At 34.8% G+C, this 19,473-nt stretch overlaps 1 protein-coding gene across 2 annotated transcripts in view; it reads right to left on the bottom strand.

Annotated features, from left to right (window-relative positions):
• Window positions 1-19,473, bottom strand: part of SP4 (Sp4 transcription factor) — an 83,511-nt gene that overhangs the window by 9,423 nt on the left and 54,615 nt on the right. Inside the window, exons 5-6 of one of the 2 annotated variants that reach the window (XM_034669021.1) lie at window positions 18,270-18,469; window positions 8,739-10,586 (exon numbers count right to left, since the gene is read on the bottom strand). In XM_034669021.1, coding sequence (XP_034524912.1) covers window positions 10,501-10,586; window positions 18,270-18,469 — 286 coding nt within the window. In that variant the 3' untranslated portion in view covers window positions 8,739-10,500. Of the gene's footprint in view, window positions 1-8,738; window positions 10,587-18,269; window positions 18,470-19,473 lie in introns of those variants that run through there. The other variant, XM_034669015.1, reaches the window with a different exon arrangement.

The following is a 19,473-nucleotide window of genomic DNA, read 5'->3' as shown; positions in this document are numbered from 1 at the left end:
ATTTTAAACTCCCCAGAAGCCTAGCAGCTACCAGAGGGAGCAGAACAGAGCTGGAACTCTTTCGAAACCTCATTTCTAAGGAATTATCATTATGTGTTCTGTCTAGTGGTTTTTTGGAAGACCTCACTTAAAAGATTATTATATTGAACCTGACTTAGAGGCAGTCCAATGTGAAAAGGCTTTTTCTAAAGACAGAAAGGAATGTGTTTTTGTTTAAAACAATTGTAGGTAAGTGTTTTAACTTCACAGATGCCCAGGGCAACGGATAATACTTGGGACAAACAATAAAAAGACTAAACAAAAAGCTTAAAAGGAAAAACTGGGAGATAAAACATCCATAGTGGCTTTGAAAAGTTCTGGCATACTCCTTGGAATCTAGATGACCACATACATGCTTTAAAGCTGTGAGCATGCTCAGGAAAGACTTGAGAAGGCCCAAACACTCATGTGTGCTTAACCATTGAGGGTCTGCGTATATAGGAAGCGAAGGCTAAAGCAGAGTTGTCAATCGTCTGAGCGCTGAAGGGCATTCCAACATATACACAAAACCTCTCAGCAAGAGGGAGAGACTTATTGATCCAAGGTATTTAAGAATATCTGCAGAATATTTAAGAATATTTGCCGAAAGGATAGCTGAATACTTCCCATATCAATGAAAAACATTAATGTACACATTTAAGAAGCTCATAAGCTCCAAGTAGGTTAAATGCAGTGAGATTAACACTGAGACATATCATAAACTGTTTAAAGTCAAAAACAAAGAGACACTACAAAACAGCAAGAGAAGTGATGCATTCACCTACAAGGGATTGTCAAATAATAATAGCTATTTCTTATTGGCGTTCATAGAGGCCAGAAGCAGTGGGATGGACACAAGATGAAAGGAAAATCTTGTCAACCAAGAATTCTACATACAGCAAAACTATCTTTCAAAAATGAGCAGGGGGGGTACCTCGGTGGTTCAGTCAGTTGGGTGTTTGACTCTTGATTTTGGCTCAGGTTGTGCTCTCAGGGCCGAGGGACTGAGCCCTGCACTGGGCTTCTCATTCAGCAGGGAGTCTGCTAGAGATTCTCCCCTTCTGCCCCTCTCACACGCTCTCTCCTCTCACACATAAATGAATCTTTAAAAGAGATGAGGAGAAATTCAGACATTCCCAGGGTAATAAAAATTGGAAGAATTTATTGCTAGCAAATTTGCACCTAGATTATTTTAAGATGTGAATTGTAATCCCCAAATCAGGCAACCACTAAGAAAATAAAATATTATATTAATATTATAGAGAAATGACAAGAGGATTAAAATAACATACAAGGAATATTTAACACCAAATGCTAATAAAAGAGGAATACAGGAACAAAAAAACAGAAGACACGTAGAAAACAAATACCAAAATGGTGTAAGTCCTCATCAGTAATTGCATTAAATGTGAATGTATTAAATGTTCCAATTAAAAAGCAGGCTGCCAGAATGAATTATAGAAAAATATGATCCAACTATACCCTGTCTAAAAGAGGCTTGCTTTGAACTCAGACATGAATAGGCTAAAAGTAAAAGGATGGAAAAAAGATGTACCATGCAAAAGAGAGCTGAAAAAGTTGTAAATTAATAACAGACCAATATGATAAAAATAGTTACTACAGACAAAAACACGTTACAGTGATAGAAGATTCACCCCATCAAGAAGATAAAGCAATTATAAATATATATGCACCTAACAAGAGAGCCCCAAAATAAACAACCATGAGAAACAAAACAGAGACTGAAGGGAGGCAGATAATTCTACAATATGCTTATCCTTTTCCTGTAGTCTCCATTTTAACTGGTAGGAGTTATCACTGGTACCTATCATCTCTTTTCTCACATTTAATAATCACCAAGTCCTGTCAATTTTATTATACAATCATTTCTTGACTTGGTCCAAAATACTCTTACAACTTTTGTTCTAGTTAGGATCTTGACAACAATCCCTACTGTTTTCACTAAATGGTCTCAAAATTATTCCCTATAAATCTATTCTCCCTACAAATACCAAATGGTCTAAAATAAAAAGATGACCAATGTGATTAACTGCTGAAAACTTTCAGTTCCCCATTTCCTAAGGCTGTGGAAAAAACAAAATTAAATAGTTTATAAATTACAGTGGTAACTCACCTCTGCCTTTTTTTTTTTTTTTAAATCTATTGTCACAAATATTATGATTCCAAACACTGAAGTGCTTGCAGGACCTGACATATGATACTTTTTTTTTTGGTAGGAATTGGATTCTAGTTCAGGACAAAAATTTTGATTCTGCTCTACCTACCAGCCACATAACTTTGGGCAACCTCTCTCTCCATTTCTCAGTTTCTTCATTTTTAACTAGGAATAACAGAGATACCTATTTTGTGTTACTGTTCAAAGGATTAAATGAGAAAATCAATGGAAAAAAAAAACATTTAGAAAAATCCCTGCACAATGAAAGGACTCAGAAATGTTAGCTGTGACTGTTATTTCCTGTCTGACTTTGCTTATTCTACTGCTCCCATGGCTCATTCTTACTCATCACTAATCACTCAACTTGGCTCAAGGAACTAAGTTTGGGCCTTAGTAAAGAAATTAATCAACTTCCTAAGACTTCAGTTTAGTCCTTATTTATAAAATGATAGGATTGCACAAAATCATTTTTAGGAATTCATCCAGCTCTAAATACTATTATCCTTGGAAGAGTTATGAGAAGTGCTATATACACTCTGGAAAACAGTATGGAGGTTCCTCAAAAAGTTGAAAATAGAGCTACCCTACAATCCAGCAATTGCACTACTGGGTATTTATCTCAAAGATACAAATGCAGTAATCCAAAGAGGAATGTGCACCCCAATGTTTATAGCAGCAATGTCCACAGTAGCCAAACTATGGTAAGAGCCCGGATGTCCACTGACAGATGAATGGATAAGATGTGGTATATATATATACATATAATGGAATATTATGTAGCTATCAAAAAAATGAAATCTTGCCATTTGCAACAACGTGGATGGAACTAGAGGGTATTATGCTAAGAGAAGTCAGAGAAAGACAATTATCATATGGTCTCACTGATATGTGGAATTTGAGAAACAAGGCAGAGGATCACAGGGGAAGAGAGGAAAAAATGAAACAAGATGAAACCAGAGAGGGAGACAAACCATAAGAGACTCTTAATCTCAGGAAACAAACAGGGTTGCTGGAGTGGAAGGGGATGGGAGGGATGCAGTGGCTGGGTGATGGACACTAGGGAGGGTATGTGCTACAGTGAGTGCTGTGAATTGTGTTAAGACCTGTACCCTGAAACAAATAATACACTGTATGTTAATAAAAAAAAATAAGTGCTGTATGATACTGAAGCATATGCATGAGGTAAAAAGAAAATGGTTTTGGATTCTCAAAAAAAAAAAAAAAGAAGAAAAATCTCTCTTCCATTTTACATTACAATTTCTCAAAAATGAGTTTGTCTCCCACTTTAAAACCTTGTTTTCGTTTATACAAAGTAAAATTATTCTTTTTGGGACACAGCTCTATGAGTTTTGACAAATGTATTAAATCATTTAGTTATCACCAATATAAAAATATGGAAGTTGCTATCTCCTCCAAAAATTCCTTCACGATGCCTCTTTATAGTTGAATTCTTTTTTCCCTTATGCCCTAGAAAACAGTAATCTATTCTCTGTCTCTATAGTTTTTATTTTTCCATATATTGTCATACATAAATGGAATCATACAATAGGTAGCCTTTTGATGCTGGGATCGTTCACTTAACGCATCTGAATTTCATCATTGTGGTTGTGTATATTAATAATTCATTCCTCTATGTTGGAGAGCAGTACCCTGTTGTATAGATATATGTTGGTTTACCAACTGGCCCTGTACACAAAGGGTAAGGAGGATATAAGAGAGGCACAACATTCCACATTGGTAGGTGGCAACTTTTACTTACAAGAAAGGAAACTTACTTATGAGGCTTGTTTTGGAAGGCCACCAGGTGAATATATCTCTCCCTCTCCCTGCCGTATCTTAAAAGTTTAAATAGAGGTCTTAACTGGATTCAGTCACATACACTGTCCAGATCGATTCAACATCTTTCTCTCTTAAGGCTACATCCTTCTAACAGCTCCTATTATGGGAACAGCAGGCAGAAAGTATATTCCAAGGACAGGGGAGGGAGTGAGAAGCCTCTGATTACTCAGGACCAGGTCACAGGTCAACCAGGATTACCTCCTTCAGCAATATATCACAGTTCTTTATCCATTCAACCAGCTGAAGAATATTTGGCTTGTTCCCAATTTGGGGTGATTATAAATAAAATCTGCTATATATATATATATAATTTTTTTTTCTTTTTGTGTGAACACAGTTTTTGTTTCCTTGGGGTGAACACATACTCAGGAGCGGATTGCTAGGTCATATCCTAAGTATATGTTTAAATTTTGTAAGAAAATTCCAAAATGTTTTCCAAAAATGCTGTGCCATTTTGCATTCCCACCAGCTTGGCATTCTTGCTGGTACTTCTAATTATCAGGATTTTGGTGTCCTTGTTTTTAATTTTAGCCATTTTAATAGATGTATACTGGCTATTTTGTTGCAAGTTTAATTTGCATTCCTTAAATAAAGGTGATGTGAAATATCTTTTCATGTGCTTGTCAGATGTATATCCTCTTCAGTGAAATGTCCAAATCCTTTGCCAATTTTTAAAAATTGGATTGTTTACAAATTGTTGAGTTTTGAGAATTCTTTATATATTCTGGATGAAAGTACATTGTCAGATATGTTTTTTCAAATATTTTCTCAGTCTGTGCCTTAAGTTTCATTTTCTTAACAGAATCTCTAACAGCAAAATTTTGTAGTTTTTATCAAGTCTAATTTATCAGTTCTTCTTTTATGGATTGTGCTTTTGGTGTTATATTAAAAACTCTAGCATATCCAGGGTCACAAAGATTTTTATATTTTATTCAAAAAGTTTTATACTTTCGGGTTTTAGTCTAATTTTGAGTCAGTTTTTGTAAAAGATATGAGGTATGTAGCTCAAAGTTCTTTTTCTGCATGCAGCTGTCCAATTCTTCCAAACCATTTACTGAAATGACTACTCTTTCTCCATAAAGTTATTTTTTGCATGGTGTATGTGTGGGTCAATTTCTGAATTCTCTATTTGGTCTTATCTATATGTCCCTTTTTTTCACCAAAACCTCACAGCATTGAAACACTGTAGCTTTATAGGAAAAAAAAATCATTTAGTGTCAGTTGGCTAACTTTTTGTATTTTTTTCAGAACTGTTTTGACACCCTAATTGCTTTGCCTTTCATGTAAATTTTAAAATCAGCTTGCTAATATCTACAAAATACTGCTGTAATTTTGAAAAGGACTGCAACTTAATCTGTATATATATCTGGGAGAACTGATATCAAAACAATACTGGCCCATGGAATCCACTCACACGGTGTATGTCTACATGAATGTAAATCATCTTTAATTCTCTCATCAGTATTTAGTTTTCAGTATAACTTGCATATATTTTGTTAGAGTTACAGCAAAGTGTTTTACTCTTTTCACCCTATTAAAAATGACACTATTTATTAATTACTTGTATACAGTTGTTCATTGTTAGCATGCAGTAAGACAATTCATTGTGTTTATTAACCTTGTATCTTGCAATCTTGCCAAACACTTATTAGTGCGAACAGCTTTCTTGCAGATACCAGGGTGTTTCTAAATAGACAACCAGGTTGTCTGCAAATACAGACACTTGTTTCTTTCATTAGAATCTGTGTTGTGTCTTTTTCTGCTTTATTGCACTAAGTAGGACTCCCAGTACCTGGGTGAAGAGAGTGATTAAAAATCAGTTATCTTGGGGCTCCTGGGTGGCTCAGCTGGTTAACTGTTCAACTCTTGATCTCAACTCAGGTCTTGATCTCAGGGCTGTGAGTTCAAACCCTGTACTGGGCTCTATGCCAACTTAAAAAAAAAAAAAATCAGACATCTTTGCCTTGTTCCTGATCCTATGGATAAGTAATTAGGTCCTTCATCAGTCAGTATGATGCTAACTGTAGTATTTTAACAAATGCCCTTTACTTGGTTAAGGATATAACCTTCAATTCTCAGTATGTGAGAATTTTTATCAAACTGAATGCAGATTTTTCCCCAAATACTTTTTGTATATATATTTAAGTAATCATGTGATTTTTTTCCTTCTCTTGTTCATATGATAAATTACATAAACCGATTGATTCTGGAATGTTCAATCAGCCTTTCATTCCTGGAATAAACACAACTGAGTCATGATACATTATTCTTTTAATATATCACTGGACTTGGTTTGCTATTTTGTTGAGGATTTTGACATTTGTATTTACGAGGATACTGGTCTGTTAAGTTTTTTTTTCCCCTAGTAATGTCTTCATCTGGCTTTGGTATCATGGTAATGAAGGCCTCATAAAACAGTAACAATGTTCCTTCATTTATTCTCTTAAAAATACTGTGGAGATTTAGTATCATTTATTACTTAATAAAGAATTTTCCAATAAAACCATCTAAGCCTAGGGTTTTCTTGTCGAAAGTTTTTCGCTAAAATTCAATTTCTTTAATAGATATAGTACTATTCATGGTATCTATTTCTCCTTGAGCAAGTATTGGTCAATTGTGTCTTTGAAGGAGTTGGTCCATTTCACTCAAGTTCTCTAATTCAGAGTGTAGAGTTATTCATAGCGTTCCTTTATTATTGTATTGTCTATAGGGGGCTAGTGATATCCCCCTCTTCCTTTTTTTTTTTTTTAAAGATTTTATTTATTTATTTGACAGAGGGAAAGACAGCCAGCAAGAGAGGGAACACAAGCAGGGGGAGTGGGAGAGGAAGAAGCAGGCTCCCAGCAGAGGAGCCCAATGCAGGGCTCGATCCCAGAACACTGGAATCACTCCTTGAGCTGAAGGCAGATGCTTAATGATTGAGACACCCAGGTGGCCCCCCTTCCATTCCTAGCACTGATTGATAAATTTTCTTGGCCAGTCTAGCTAAAGACTTATTAATTCTATCTTTTCAAAGAAAAACAGATTTTGGTTTGACGGCTTTTCTCTATTAGGTCATTTTTCTATTTTCAGTTTCATTTATTTGTCCTATTTATTGCTTCCTAACTTCCTATTCCGTGTTTAATTCGCTTCTTTTCTAGTTATTTAAGGTAGAAACTTATTCTACTTAAGAATTACTAAGGGACTACTGGGGAGCTCAGTTGGTTAAAAGTGTCTGCCTTCAGCTCAGGTCATGATCCTGGGGTCCTGGGACTGAGTCCTGCACTGAGCTCCTTGCTCAGCGGAAGCCTGCTTCTCCCCCTGCTTGTGCGCGCTCTCTCTCTCTCTTTCCCTGGCAAATAAATAAAATCTTTTTAAAAAAATAAAGAATTATTGACTAAAACCTTTGTTACTAATAAAAGCACTTACTGCCATAAATTCCCTCCAAGCACTCTCATACCTACATCCCACAAATTTTGGTATGTATTTTCATTCAGGTGAAAATATTTTCTAATCTCCCTTAAGATATCCTCTTGACCCACAGCGTTAATCAGAAATGTGGTGGTTAATTTCCAAAATTTGGAATTCTCAGTTATTTTTGCTCCTGACTTCTAGTTTAATTCTATTATGATCTGAGAATATACTTTGTATAATTTCTATTCTTTTAATTTGTTAAGATGTAACTTATGGCACAGAACATGGTTTATCTTCCAGAATGTTTCATGTATTTATGAATAAAATTAAGTATTCTGTTGCAATTGGCTTGAGTACTCTATGAATGTCAATTAGGGCAAACTGACTGATAACATTCTATACCCTTCCTACTTTACTGTCTACTTGTTTTATCAATTACTAAGAAAAGACTGTCAACTCTACAAGAGTAACTGTGGATTGCTTTATTTTAACTTTTAGTTCTGTCAGTTCTCGCTTTATATATTTTAGAGCTCTGTTGTTAGGTGCCTATTACAATTAGAACTGTTATCCCTTCATGTAAAGCAAGCCATTCCATCATTATAGAATGTCTTGTCGTATCTAGTACTTTCCATTGTTTTATGAAGTCTATTTTGCATGTTATATTAATATAGCAACTTTAGTTTTCTTTTGATTAGTCTTTGTGTGGCATGTATGTTTTTTCTATCCTTTTTAATTTATCCACATGATAATATTTAAAGTGGGTTTTAGTGGGTTTTTTGGTACACAATATATAATTTCGTCTTTTTTAATGCAATCCAACAACCTCTATCTTCTAATTGTTAGGTTTAAGACCATTAACATTATACATAATTACTGATTTGACTAGATTTAAGTCCATTATTTTGTTGTCTGTTTTCCATTTCTGTCCTCTGTTTTTTCATTTTTGTTTTTCCCTTCCCTCCTTTCTTTTGGCTTATTTGAATATTAATGTTTAGCATTCTAATTTAATTTATTCCCCTTTCCCCCCTGAATCTCTATTTTTGGTAATTGATAAAGGGATTACAATATACATAGCTAACTTTTCACAATACATATACATTGTGTTCTATATTTTCACACTAAAACAAAGAAGCTTTTCAACCATACGGTTTCTTTTTTTTTCTTTCTTTCTTTCTTTTTTTTTTTTTTTTTTTAAGATTTTATTTATTTATTTAACAGAGATAGAGACAGCCAGCGAGAGAGGGAACACAAGCAGGGGGAGTGGGAGAGGAAGAAGCAGGCTCATAGCGGAAGAGCCTGATGTGGGGCTCGATCCCATAACGCCGGGATCACGCCCTGAGCCGAAGGCAGACGCTCAACCGCTGTGTCACCCAGGCGCCCCCAACCATACAGGTTTCTTTACTCTCCCCACTTAACTTTATATTTACCAAATATATTATATTTGCATACATTGAAAATCCACCACTAAAATTTTTACATTAAACAAACATATTTTTTAAAAATTTAAGCAGAAGAATAATAGCCTGCTATATTTAACCAGGTATTTACCATTTATTTTGATCTTCCATATTAAATTCCCAATTTCCCTTTGGTGTCATTTCCCTTCAGCCTAAAAAACTTCTTTAAGCATTTCTTTTGGAGCAGATATGATGACAAGATATTCTTAGTTTCTCTTCATCTGAAAATCCCTTTGTTTTGCCTTTCTTATTGAGGACACTTCCACTGGATATAAAATACTGAGTTGGCAATTATTTTCCTTTTCTGTCCTCCATAGTTTCTGAAGAGAAATCATTCATCATTCAAATTTGTATTCTTCTATATCTAATGTGTCATTTTCTTTAGGCTCCTTTTCAGATTTTTTTCTTTATCTTTATTTTTTTAGCAGACTGATTTTCATGTATCTGGGCATGACCTCCTGTCAATTCCCCTTTTGGATTCAATAAGCTTCTTAAATCCATAATTTACACCAAGGACATCTCAGCCATATTTCATCAAATATTTTTCTACATTAATCTTTTCCTCCTTTTCTCTTGGGATTCAAATGACACTAATTTTGTAAGTTTGTTCCACAGTTCCCTGAGACCCAGTTAATGTTTTCCCCTTGATCTTTTTCTTCTTTTGTCTTCAGACTCTATAATTTCTAGTGATCTGTCTTCAACTTCAGTGACCCTTCTATCTATTTGCTGTTAAGCACACATAAGGAATTTTTAACTTTGCATAATGCATTTTTTTTCAGTTCCAAAATCACCATTTAGTTAATTTTTAGAGTTTCAATTTTGCTTCTGAAAACTTCTCCCTTTCTTTTTATTTCAAATATGTTTACCTTTACTCCATGGCTGATGGTTATAATAGCTGCTTTATAGTCACTCTCTGGTAATTCCAACATGTGGATCATCATCACATAGTCAGATTTACTTGGGTTCACAGTATGTTGAATAATTTTGGGTTGTATCCTAGACATTTTGGATATTAATGTTGTGGTGACTCTGGGCCATGTTAAGGCATCTTCTGGGAAAGTTCAGTTTTGTTTTAGCAGGTAACTGACCCATTCAATTTCAGACTAGTTCTGTCTTGCCTTCTTTGGGCATGAGTTCCAATATTAATTCATTTTCAAGGACTTTGTTATGTTTAGGTCTGCTCAGCACATGCTGGCAATTAGGTGATGGTTTATAAGATAGTTCAGTTCTCGAAGCCTTTGCTATGGTTCTTTGGGTCTGTTCTGTGCATGTGCAGCTCAGGAGTGAGCCCAGAATTTTTGTTCCATTAATGAAATTAGGAATCACTTTCTACAGTCTCTGCAAAATTTCCCTCACACTTTCTCAACTCCCAGGTGTCCCTTCTTCTTGGTTCCTCTGGCCAGAAAGCCAGAATTCTTGAGGCTTCCTATGCCATTCTGCACATATGACTGCCATAACCTTCAGAGTAAAATGGCAAAAGAAAAATAATAGTGATTCTCTCACATTCAAAGGACAAAAACGTTCTGGGTTTCTTTGGCCAGATATACGGATATTTTCTCAGGTTTTTAGGTGTCTCTGCTGCCACTACTGCAGCAAAATGTACAAGGAAGGCTGGCCTCAGAGCACAGGGGCCTCTTTTCTCAGTCTTCTGGCTGGATATATATGGTGTTTACACCTGCTATTCAGTGCCCACAGGGTCAATGCTAGGAGACAAAGGAGGAAAAAAATCCTGTGAAACTAACTTGTGTTATGTAATATTATACAAGTTTTGATTGCATCAAATTTCTGCAGACTAGAATAGAGATTATTAAGGAAGAGGATATATCTAGAAAAGAGCCAATTTGTCTTCTGTAGAATTATGTAGAAGTCTCAGACTCAAAATGGTGAGAGGGAGACATAAAACATACAACAGTAAATTACAGTCTGTACGTCGAAACTAATCCTACTGTCAAAAAATTGTGTCAGAATATTTGATGATTTGTATCCAGAGAAATGTTGTCCCACAGTATATTACTGTATTTTGGTAATTAGGTATCTTGCAGTATAACTCACAGTATCCCTGCCCGATTGCCTAAAATGAAAGTCACCAGTTCATAAAGCTTTTTCCTTTACTTAAACATGGTTATCAATCATCATCATCAACTTGAATAAAAGCCAAGGGCCACTGGACAATTCAGGAAAGCCAACAACGTCAGAAAAAAGCAACGACAGAGAAAAAAAACTACCTCGGAGGAAACTAAGTATTTAAAAAAAAAAATCTAGCTGGAAATCTCAGAGATTTTCAGTAAGCTCCTGCATCTTTACAATGAGAGGAGTATGCTATAAAAAAGAAAACAATAGAAAGCACTCTTGGAAATTAAGACAAAATTTAAAAAGAAATATCTGACTATAAAGTTAAGAAATCTCACAGAAAATAAGAAGTAAAAAGACAAAAAAAAAAGAAAAGCTGTAAGATACAAAAAAAATCAATATAGGGAATTCAACTTACACAAAGTAAGACTGCAAAAAGAACACAGAATAAAAAAGGGAGAATGGGGGGTGGGTAGGAAGGGGATGGGGGAGAACCCAGAGTTGAAGAGTCCAACCAGTTTGCACAATAAATGAAAAACTAAGCAACATACATAATTACGAAATTAAAAGAACATAAAGATTAACAGAAGCTCTTACAGTTAAAACAAAAAAACCCAGAATAGGAGTATGTCAAAAGGACAAAGGAGGCAATCTAAAACAACTTCCAAACGGTCAAAGATGGGATAATTTGAGCAAGAAAATAATGAGAATACTGAATTATAACTCAAAAAATAAAATACTCATAGGTCCATACTGGATTATAAATAAATGATTAAATAAACAAATAATTGGGGAAGAAGGTATAAATCATCCTTGCACAAAATTAAAAACTAAAAACTGTACAAAGCAAAGAGGGAAACAGAAAATGACCTTCAAAACAAAAAAGTAATTGCTATAGGCAAGAAACAATGAGGAATATTAAAAGGGAAACACTGGAATTTTCTTTACAGAGAAACAGGATATTTTCATAGACTCAAAGAATCTGCCCTCCCCACCCGCCCCACATATTAACTAATTACAATGGTTGTTTTACAGTACATCCATAAATTCTTTGCCTCTCCTCCCTCCAAGAGGTGGAGCTTACTTTACTGCTCCTTTAGTGTAGACTGGACCTTAGTGACTTGCTTTTAATAAACAGTGTATGGAAAGAAGAAAACAGTAACTTCACAGTGGAGATAACCTGGCATACACTATCTTAACCAATTCACCAGCAATAAGACACACTGACATCGCCTACTTCCTGATATGATGAAATGAAGAAGGGCAATGATGTCTGTGATATTCTTCCTAACAACAATTCATAATCTCAGCCTAATCATGAGGAAACAAACCCAGACTGAGGGATATTCTACAAAGTACCTAACTTTCAAAACTGCCAAGATAAGAAAAAACAGACAATAACAACAACAGAAAGAATAAGNAAGAAAAAAAAAAAAAAAAAAAGAGTAAGGAAATTTCAGATTACATGAGACTAAACAGCTATAATAAATAAATGCAATGTGGTATTCTGGATTGAATCCTGGAACAGAAAAAGTATTATTTATGGAAAAGTGAGTAATTCAATTATTAGTATTATACCAATGTTAACATCTTAGTTCTCATAAATGATGTGGAAGAGGTGCAGTATTAGAGGAAGCCGCATGAAGGGGACTTATGAACTCTCTATTCTATCTTTACAACTTCTTCTGTAAATGTAGAATTATTTCAAAGTAAAAATATAAATAAATAAGTAAATAAGCTCTTAAAAGTTAACGGGAAAATTAGGTCACCTACAAAAAGGGAAGAAATGGACTTCATATTAGTAAAACAGATGCAAGAAAACAATGCCACTAATATTTTGAGTCTTATTCTCAACCTAAAATTCTGTATTAACCAAGCCATCTACTAAGCTGGAAAGCTATATAAAGACACTTTCAGACCAATTTACTTCCTAGAGCTTTACTGTAGGAAGCATTTCAGAATGTTTTCCAGCAACCAAGTAAACCAAGAAAAATGAAGGCAGGAGATCTTGAGAACACTGGGTCAAAACCAATACAGCAGGAAGAGAAATCTGAAGATTATACCTACACAGCAGCCTTAGAGAAGAATCAGACGGCTTACAAAGGGGGAAACTCCAAGGAAAAGGAAAAATTGGATGGAGCTGATATAATTCTTGAAAAGGCAAAATAACAAAGGAGGTGATAAAGTTAGCCAATGGAAGGGGGAAAAGGCAACTAGAAACTTCGAGAAAAAACAGGAAAGGATATGTAATCACACTCATCACACCACAGAGTCATAACATAATTATTGTTTATTGGTTTTTTACTTTTAAAACTAAGCTACTGGGGTGCCTGGGTGGCTCAGTTGGTTAAGGGTCTGCCTTCCGCTCAGGTCATGATCACCGGGGCGAGTGTGGGATCAAGCCCCAGCCCTGAAGGGAAGCAGGAAGTCTGCTTCTCCCTCTCCCTCTGCCCCTTTGCTCCTCCCCCTAACCCACCCCACCCCCACCTTGCTCTCTTTCAAATAAATAAATCTTGAAAAAAAAAAAAAAAAGAACTAAGCTACTAAAAAAAGGAACAGGGCTTATTGGAGAGAAAGTAAACGTTTTAACATCAAGAGAAAGAGAAGAGAGATAGTAAAATTAATGTAAGAGAAGTTAAGAGGTGAAACAATGCGGAAGGAAGGACATACATGCTAATATCTGTACCACAGAATGGTGAGTCAAGAGAGTGTCAGGCCTGCACTCAGTTAAAAAAATTTGAATATTGTCAGATGGTGTAAAGTGAGGTAAATTCTTAACTCTCAATGCAAGAAATCAAGAGAGTGTCTAATATTGATAGATCAGTAACAATATAAGCATATTGAGATATATAACAATCATCATAGGAAGAATACAAATGCAAAAACAGTTACAAAATTAAATATGGTTCTCCTGGGGATTAGAACAAGGGATAGGGCAAAGAGTCCCCTTAAATATTTGTAAATGACATATCCAAAAATATAAAGAATTCATACAATTTAACACCAAAAAACCAAACAACCTGATTAAAAAATGGGCAGAGGACAAGAACAGACATTTTTCCAAAGACAACATACAAATGGCCAACAGATACATGAAAATATGTTCAACATCACTAATCATCAAGGGAATGCAAATCAAAACTCCAATGAGCTATCACCTCACAACTGTCAGAATGACTGGTATAAAAAAGACAAAAAAAACCTTGTTGGTGAGGATGTCAAAAAAAGGGAACCCTTGTGCACTTTCAGCGGGCATGTAAACTGGCGTAGCCACCGTGGGATATAATACAGAGGTTCCTTAACAAACTAATACAGAAATACCATACAATTCAGTAATTCCTCTTCTGGGAAGAAAAGGAACACTGAGACTTGAAAAGACATATGCTCCCCTAAATTTATTACAGCATTATTTACAATAGCCAAGATCTGGAAACAACCCAAGTGTCCACTGACAGATAAATGAATAAAGAAGATGTGGTATAGACTGACAACGGAGTATTACTCAGCCAAAAAAAAAAAAAAAAAGAATGAGATCTTGCCTTTTGCAAAAGGTGGATGAAACCAAAGGACACTATGCTAAGTGAAATAAGTTAGACCGAAGACAAATACCATATGATTTCACATATATGTGCAATCTAAAGGATAAAACAAATGAACAAACAAAACAGAAACAGATTCATAAATCCAGAGAACAAACTGGTATTTGCCAGAAGGAAGTGGGGTGGAGAGACAGGCAAAACAGATGAAGGGGATTAAAAGGCACAAACTTACAGTTAGAAAATAAATAAGTCACAGGGATGTAAAGTACAGCACAGAAAATACAGTCATAACCTTTACAGTGACAGACAGTATTTATTGTGGTGAGCATCTCATAATGTATACAAATGTCAAATCACTGTGTTGTACACCTGAAACTAACATATGTCAACTATACTTCAAATAAAAATTAATTAATTTTAAAAAGCAAGCCCCTTAACATTGTAATTTCTTATGATTTAATTTTTTTGTATATTTTATTTTTTGAAGTGAGCTCAACATGGGGCTTGAATTCACGACCCTGAGATTAAGAGTTGTGTGCTCTACCGAATGAGCCAGCCAGGTGCCCCTATGATTTGACTTTTAAATACCACATACATGTATCATTTGGAAATTTAAAAAATTTTTAAAAAATTTTTAGAAAAAAAAGCAAAAAAAAAAATGGCATTACTTTCAGCAGTGGATAAAAATAACTCATATATTCATTCACCCTACTGTTTCTATTTAGTGTCATGGTTGGCCCTTAAATAAAACATTGTTCTTGCAATGAATGGCCAAGGCTTTCAACTTAATGTATTAAATGCTTAATCAATACTTATTTGTTTCAAAAGATACTGTTTCATATTCTCTTCAAAAACTTTATAATAAATACTTATAAGTTACTTATTCAGTCACTAAAAGTAATTTAAGTATACTGATATTAAGCCTAACAGTTTTCAATGTAACATGTTTAATTGCACAATTTTGTGTATAATGTATTCAAGATGTTTGAAACAGTAAAAGTAAGCTTAAAATACATTCAATTCTGAATTATTCAGGCTAGTAGATTATAATGGTGTGAATCATTAAAAAAAGAAAATATGCCTTCAAATCATTAATAATTTGGTTTCGAAGTATATGCTTATATAAATCCTTGGATAAATTTGTTTGTATATCTCTATGAGTGTGGACAGGTGATAAGAGAGACTTTAGAGACTCACATTTCTCAATAAAATGATGAAATCACAATGTGAGTTTCCAAATCAAAGAAGTGGCAATTTTTCTTGTCTTCCCTAACTTGTCCCACTGCTAATCCAGAGTGGAAATACTGCATCCTATCATACCGACATAAACAGCAGAGTATTTTTTAAAAATAGACATCAGTACTGTTATGGGGTTAATCATACTGTATTTGCCAATATCAATGGTGAGGCGGCATTATTAGAAGCCCCAATGCAATACCATAAGGAAATCTTTTAAAACTGCTTTTTAACTAAAATTCTTAGTTTTAGTATTATGATAACTCAGGGATTCATCCAGTCTGCCTACTAATTTATGTACATATCAAACTAAACTTTTAACAAATTTAACAACTATTTTTTGTTCTCTGAGACAATTTTCTAATCTGTAAAATGGAGCTAATATCTGTCTCCCAGTGTCACTGTTAAAATCAAAGGAGATAATTTATTTGAAACATGTGATGCACAGTAGCTGATCAATACATGTCAATTCTTTTTTTTTTTTTTAAGATTTTATTTATTTGAGAGAGAGAGAGTGAGAGACAGCACAATCAGGGTGAAGAGCAGAAGGAGAAGCAGACTCCCCGATGAGCGGGTAGCCTGATATGGGACTCAATCCCTGGATTCCAGGATCATGACCCTAGCTGAAGGCAGAGGCTTAACTGACTGAGCCACCTAGGCGCCCAATACATGTCAATTCTATTTCCTCTTCTATCCCACATGTACCTTGGTATAAGTTAAAGGTTAAAGTCTAATTTGTAAATTTATCCAAATTATTAATGTATTCAACAATTAAATACTGAAACCCAAATGTTTATCAGACACATTCTAAGTAGAGAGTATAGTTGTTCTATGTAAACTTAGAAAAAGAGACGAAACTTACAAAAAATTTTAAAGACATTAGGAAAAAAATGTTTTCAAAACTTTATGATCCTGAGGAGCGCGTGGGTGGCTCAGTCAGTTAAGCATCTGCCTTTGGCTCAGGTCATGATCTCTTGGGATCTAGCCCCAAGTCAGGCTCCCTGCATGTGCTCTTGCATGCAAGCGTGCGCACTCACTCTCTCTCAAATAAATAAATAAAATCTTAAAAAAAAACTTAATGATCTTGTGATAAAGGAGGATTTCATTAAAAATGAGGAAAGCAAAGGACAAAAGAAAAAAACATATTTGACTAAATAAAAATGTAAAACTTCCATGTGACAAAAAGATAGCAAAAAGACTAGCAATATAGGCGGAAATTACAACATACAAATAAGTCAGAAAAAGGAAAACAACCCAAAAGAAAAGTGAGCAAGGAAATAATCAACAGAAAAAAAATATATAAATGACCAATAAACATGAAAAGATGCTTAATCTCATGGATAGCCAGAAAAACTGCTACTTAAAAAAATGAGAAACCACTTTAGATTTACAAAAACTTTTTCTTTTTTTTTTTTTAAGCAGTAAGCATGTTTTTATTTATTTATCTTTTAAAGGAGGTTCCACACCCAATGTGGGGCTTGAGCTCACCACCCAAGAGTTGCATGCTGTACCAACTGGGCCAGCAGGTGCCCCAGGCTGACAATTTTCAAAGGCTAACACTACTGAGTATTGGTGAACACATCCCAAAGTGGAAACTCTCATTCACTGCTAGCGAGGCAGAGGCAATAACAACCATTTTAGAGATTCTTTAGCAGTTATCTAGCAAAACACATAAATTCTCCGTGATCCAATAATTCTACTTCACATACCGTATGGTCACAGTAGCAAATTTTGTAAAAAGCCTAATGATAATTTAAGCAGTAGAGGGAATGGATTCATACAGTATGGTAGAGTCCTACAACAGCATACCGTATAGCAGTTAAAAAGTACTACAAACTTGTATACATACATTGATATGTGCACATATATGAACTCAGATCTTAAAACATAATGATAAATGAAACTGTGATATTATATCATTTACATAAAATTTCATAACACATAAAATAATATTTTACATATATATCCATGAACAATATATGTAAGAGTATTAAAGCTGTACTAAAAACTTACACTTTAAATTCATGGTAGCTATTATCTTTGAGAGGACAAAGATAATGTCAGCTTTGTATAATTTATCTTATTAAAAAATAACAAATGTATGAACAGCTGTCAGTTCTAAATGAGAGGTATATATTTGTTATATTATTCTTGACTCTTTAGTCAATTTTCTAAATTGTAGAAAAACCCAAAAACTAATAAAGGTCACCAATAACATCATAATTCAACTCTCTTCGCCTATTTAAATACTGACAAAAACTAATACATGTGAATTCAACCTACTAATACAACAAGATAAGCAAATGGAAATGAATATATTTCATGTTAGCATAATTATGCTGATAAACCTTACCAAAAAAACATAGAATATATCTCACAAATGAGGTAAAAAATTTTGATCTTAAACATCTTTCATAAAATCGCTACAGTGAATTGTCTTTAATTTGCATATTTCCAATTTGATAGCTAAACTATCCTATAATTTTCATCTAAACACTAGAAAAGAAGTAAAATGTACAAGCCCTAAAATAAACTACTAACCTGTATGGGTTCTTCTATGTCTCTGAAGTTCATCACTCCTTGTGAATCTTTTGCCACAGAACATCCAATTGCATACAAAAGGTCTTTCTCCAGTATGCCAGCGAAGATGTGCTCGTAGGTGAGATGTTTTGCCATAAACTTTTCCACATCCTTCAATATGACAGATATGCTGTTTCTTTTTTCCTGGTTCATTACTGCCTCTAACAAAAACAAAAATCAAATGTTAATTACACTCCCAAACACCAAACTTGCAATTACAGAAAAATAAAAGGGAATCAAGGTTCTTAAATGATGCATTTCTGAATGGGTTTTTAAAATCATGACGCCACAACTGTAGTTAAAAATCAGAAAAATTTCAATGAAAAAAAGGGTTATGTACTAAACTCAAAACTGCTATGAAAACATGTTTATCCCACAGAGTTCATGTTCTACCATGGACTTCATGTTCCTTCCCTAATAGGCTCTTCCCTTGGGGGAAAAAAAATCCCTAAGCTTTTTAAGACACTTGAAAACTTTTCTCTAAATACTCAAAGAATGGTAATCCCCACTTAAAAAAGTAAGGTTCAGAGTTTCACTTCCAGGGGCGCCTGGGTGGCACAGCGGTTAAGCGTCTGCCTTCGGCTCAGGGCGTGATCCCAGCGTTATGGGATCGAGCCCCACGTCAGGCTCCTCTGCAGTGAGCCTGCTTCTTCCTCTCCCACTCCCCTGCTTGTGTTCCCTCTCTCGCTGGCTGTCTCTATCTCTGTCGAATAAATAAATAAAATCTTTAAAAAAAAAAAAAAAAAAAAAAAACAGAGTTTCACTTCCAGCAAGACAGTGTGAAGAGCTCCATGGGCCTACTTCCCAATGAAAATTACAAAAAAACAAACAAAACAAATACCATGTACAGTCTCTAGAAATGGTTCTATAAGCATACAGCACATAAATAAATGGATATTCAAGAAAATAAAATTAAGAATAGTGACGGTCTGTGGTAATTGAACCAAAACCCAACCCTCTCTCCCTCTGCCCTGCACCTCCTTTGACAGCAGCCAAGAGTAAGGGTTTCCTTTTCTCACCTCCCAGTTGGAGGGTTATCTCCCCAGGAAGAGGCAAGATGTCAGAATTTCTCATTCTACCCCCAGTTATCTATTGCTAAGGCTAAGTTCCAGGCAAGTGTGGCTGACAGGTAGGGAACTCTCTTCTTCCACCCAAACCCAACTCC

Source organism: Ailuropoda melanoleuca, chromosome 1 (genome assembly GCF_002007445.2).
Source record: "Ailuropoda melanoleuca isolate Jingjing chromosome 1, ASM200744v2, whole genome shotgun sequence".
Lineage (NCBI taxonomy): Eukaryota > Metazoa > Chordata > Mammalia > Carnivora > Ursidae > Ailuropoda > Ailuropoda melanoleuca.
This window is presented reverse-complemented; position numbering and strand designations above follow the sequence as displayed.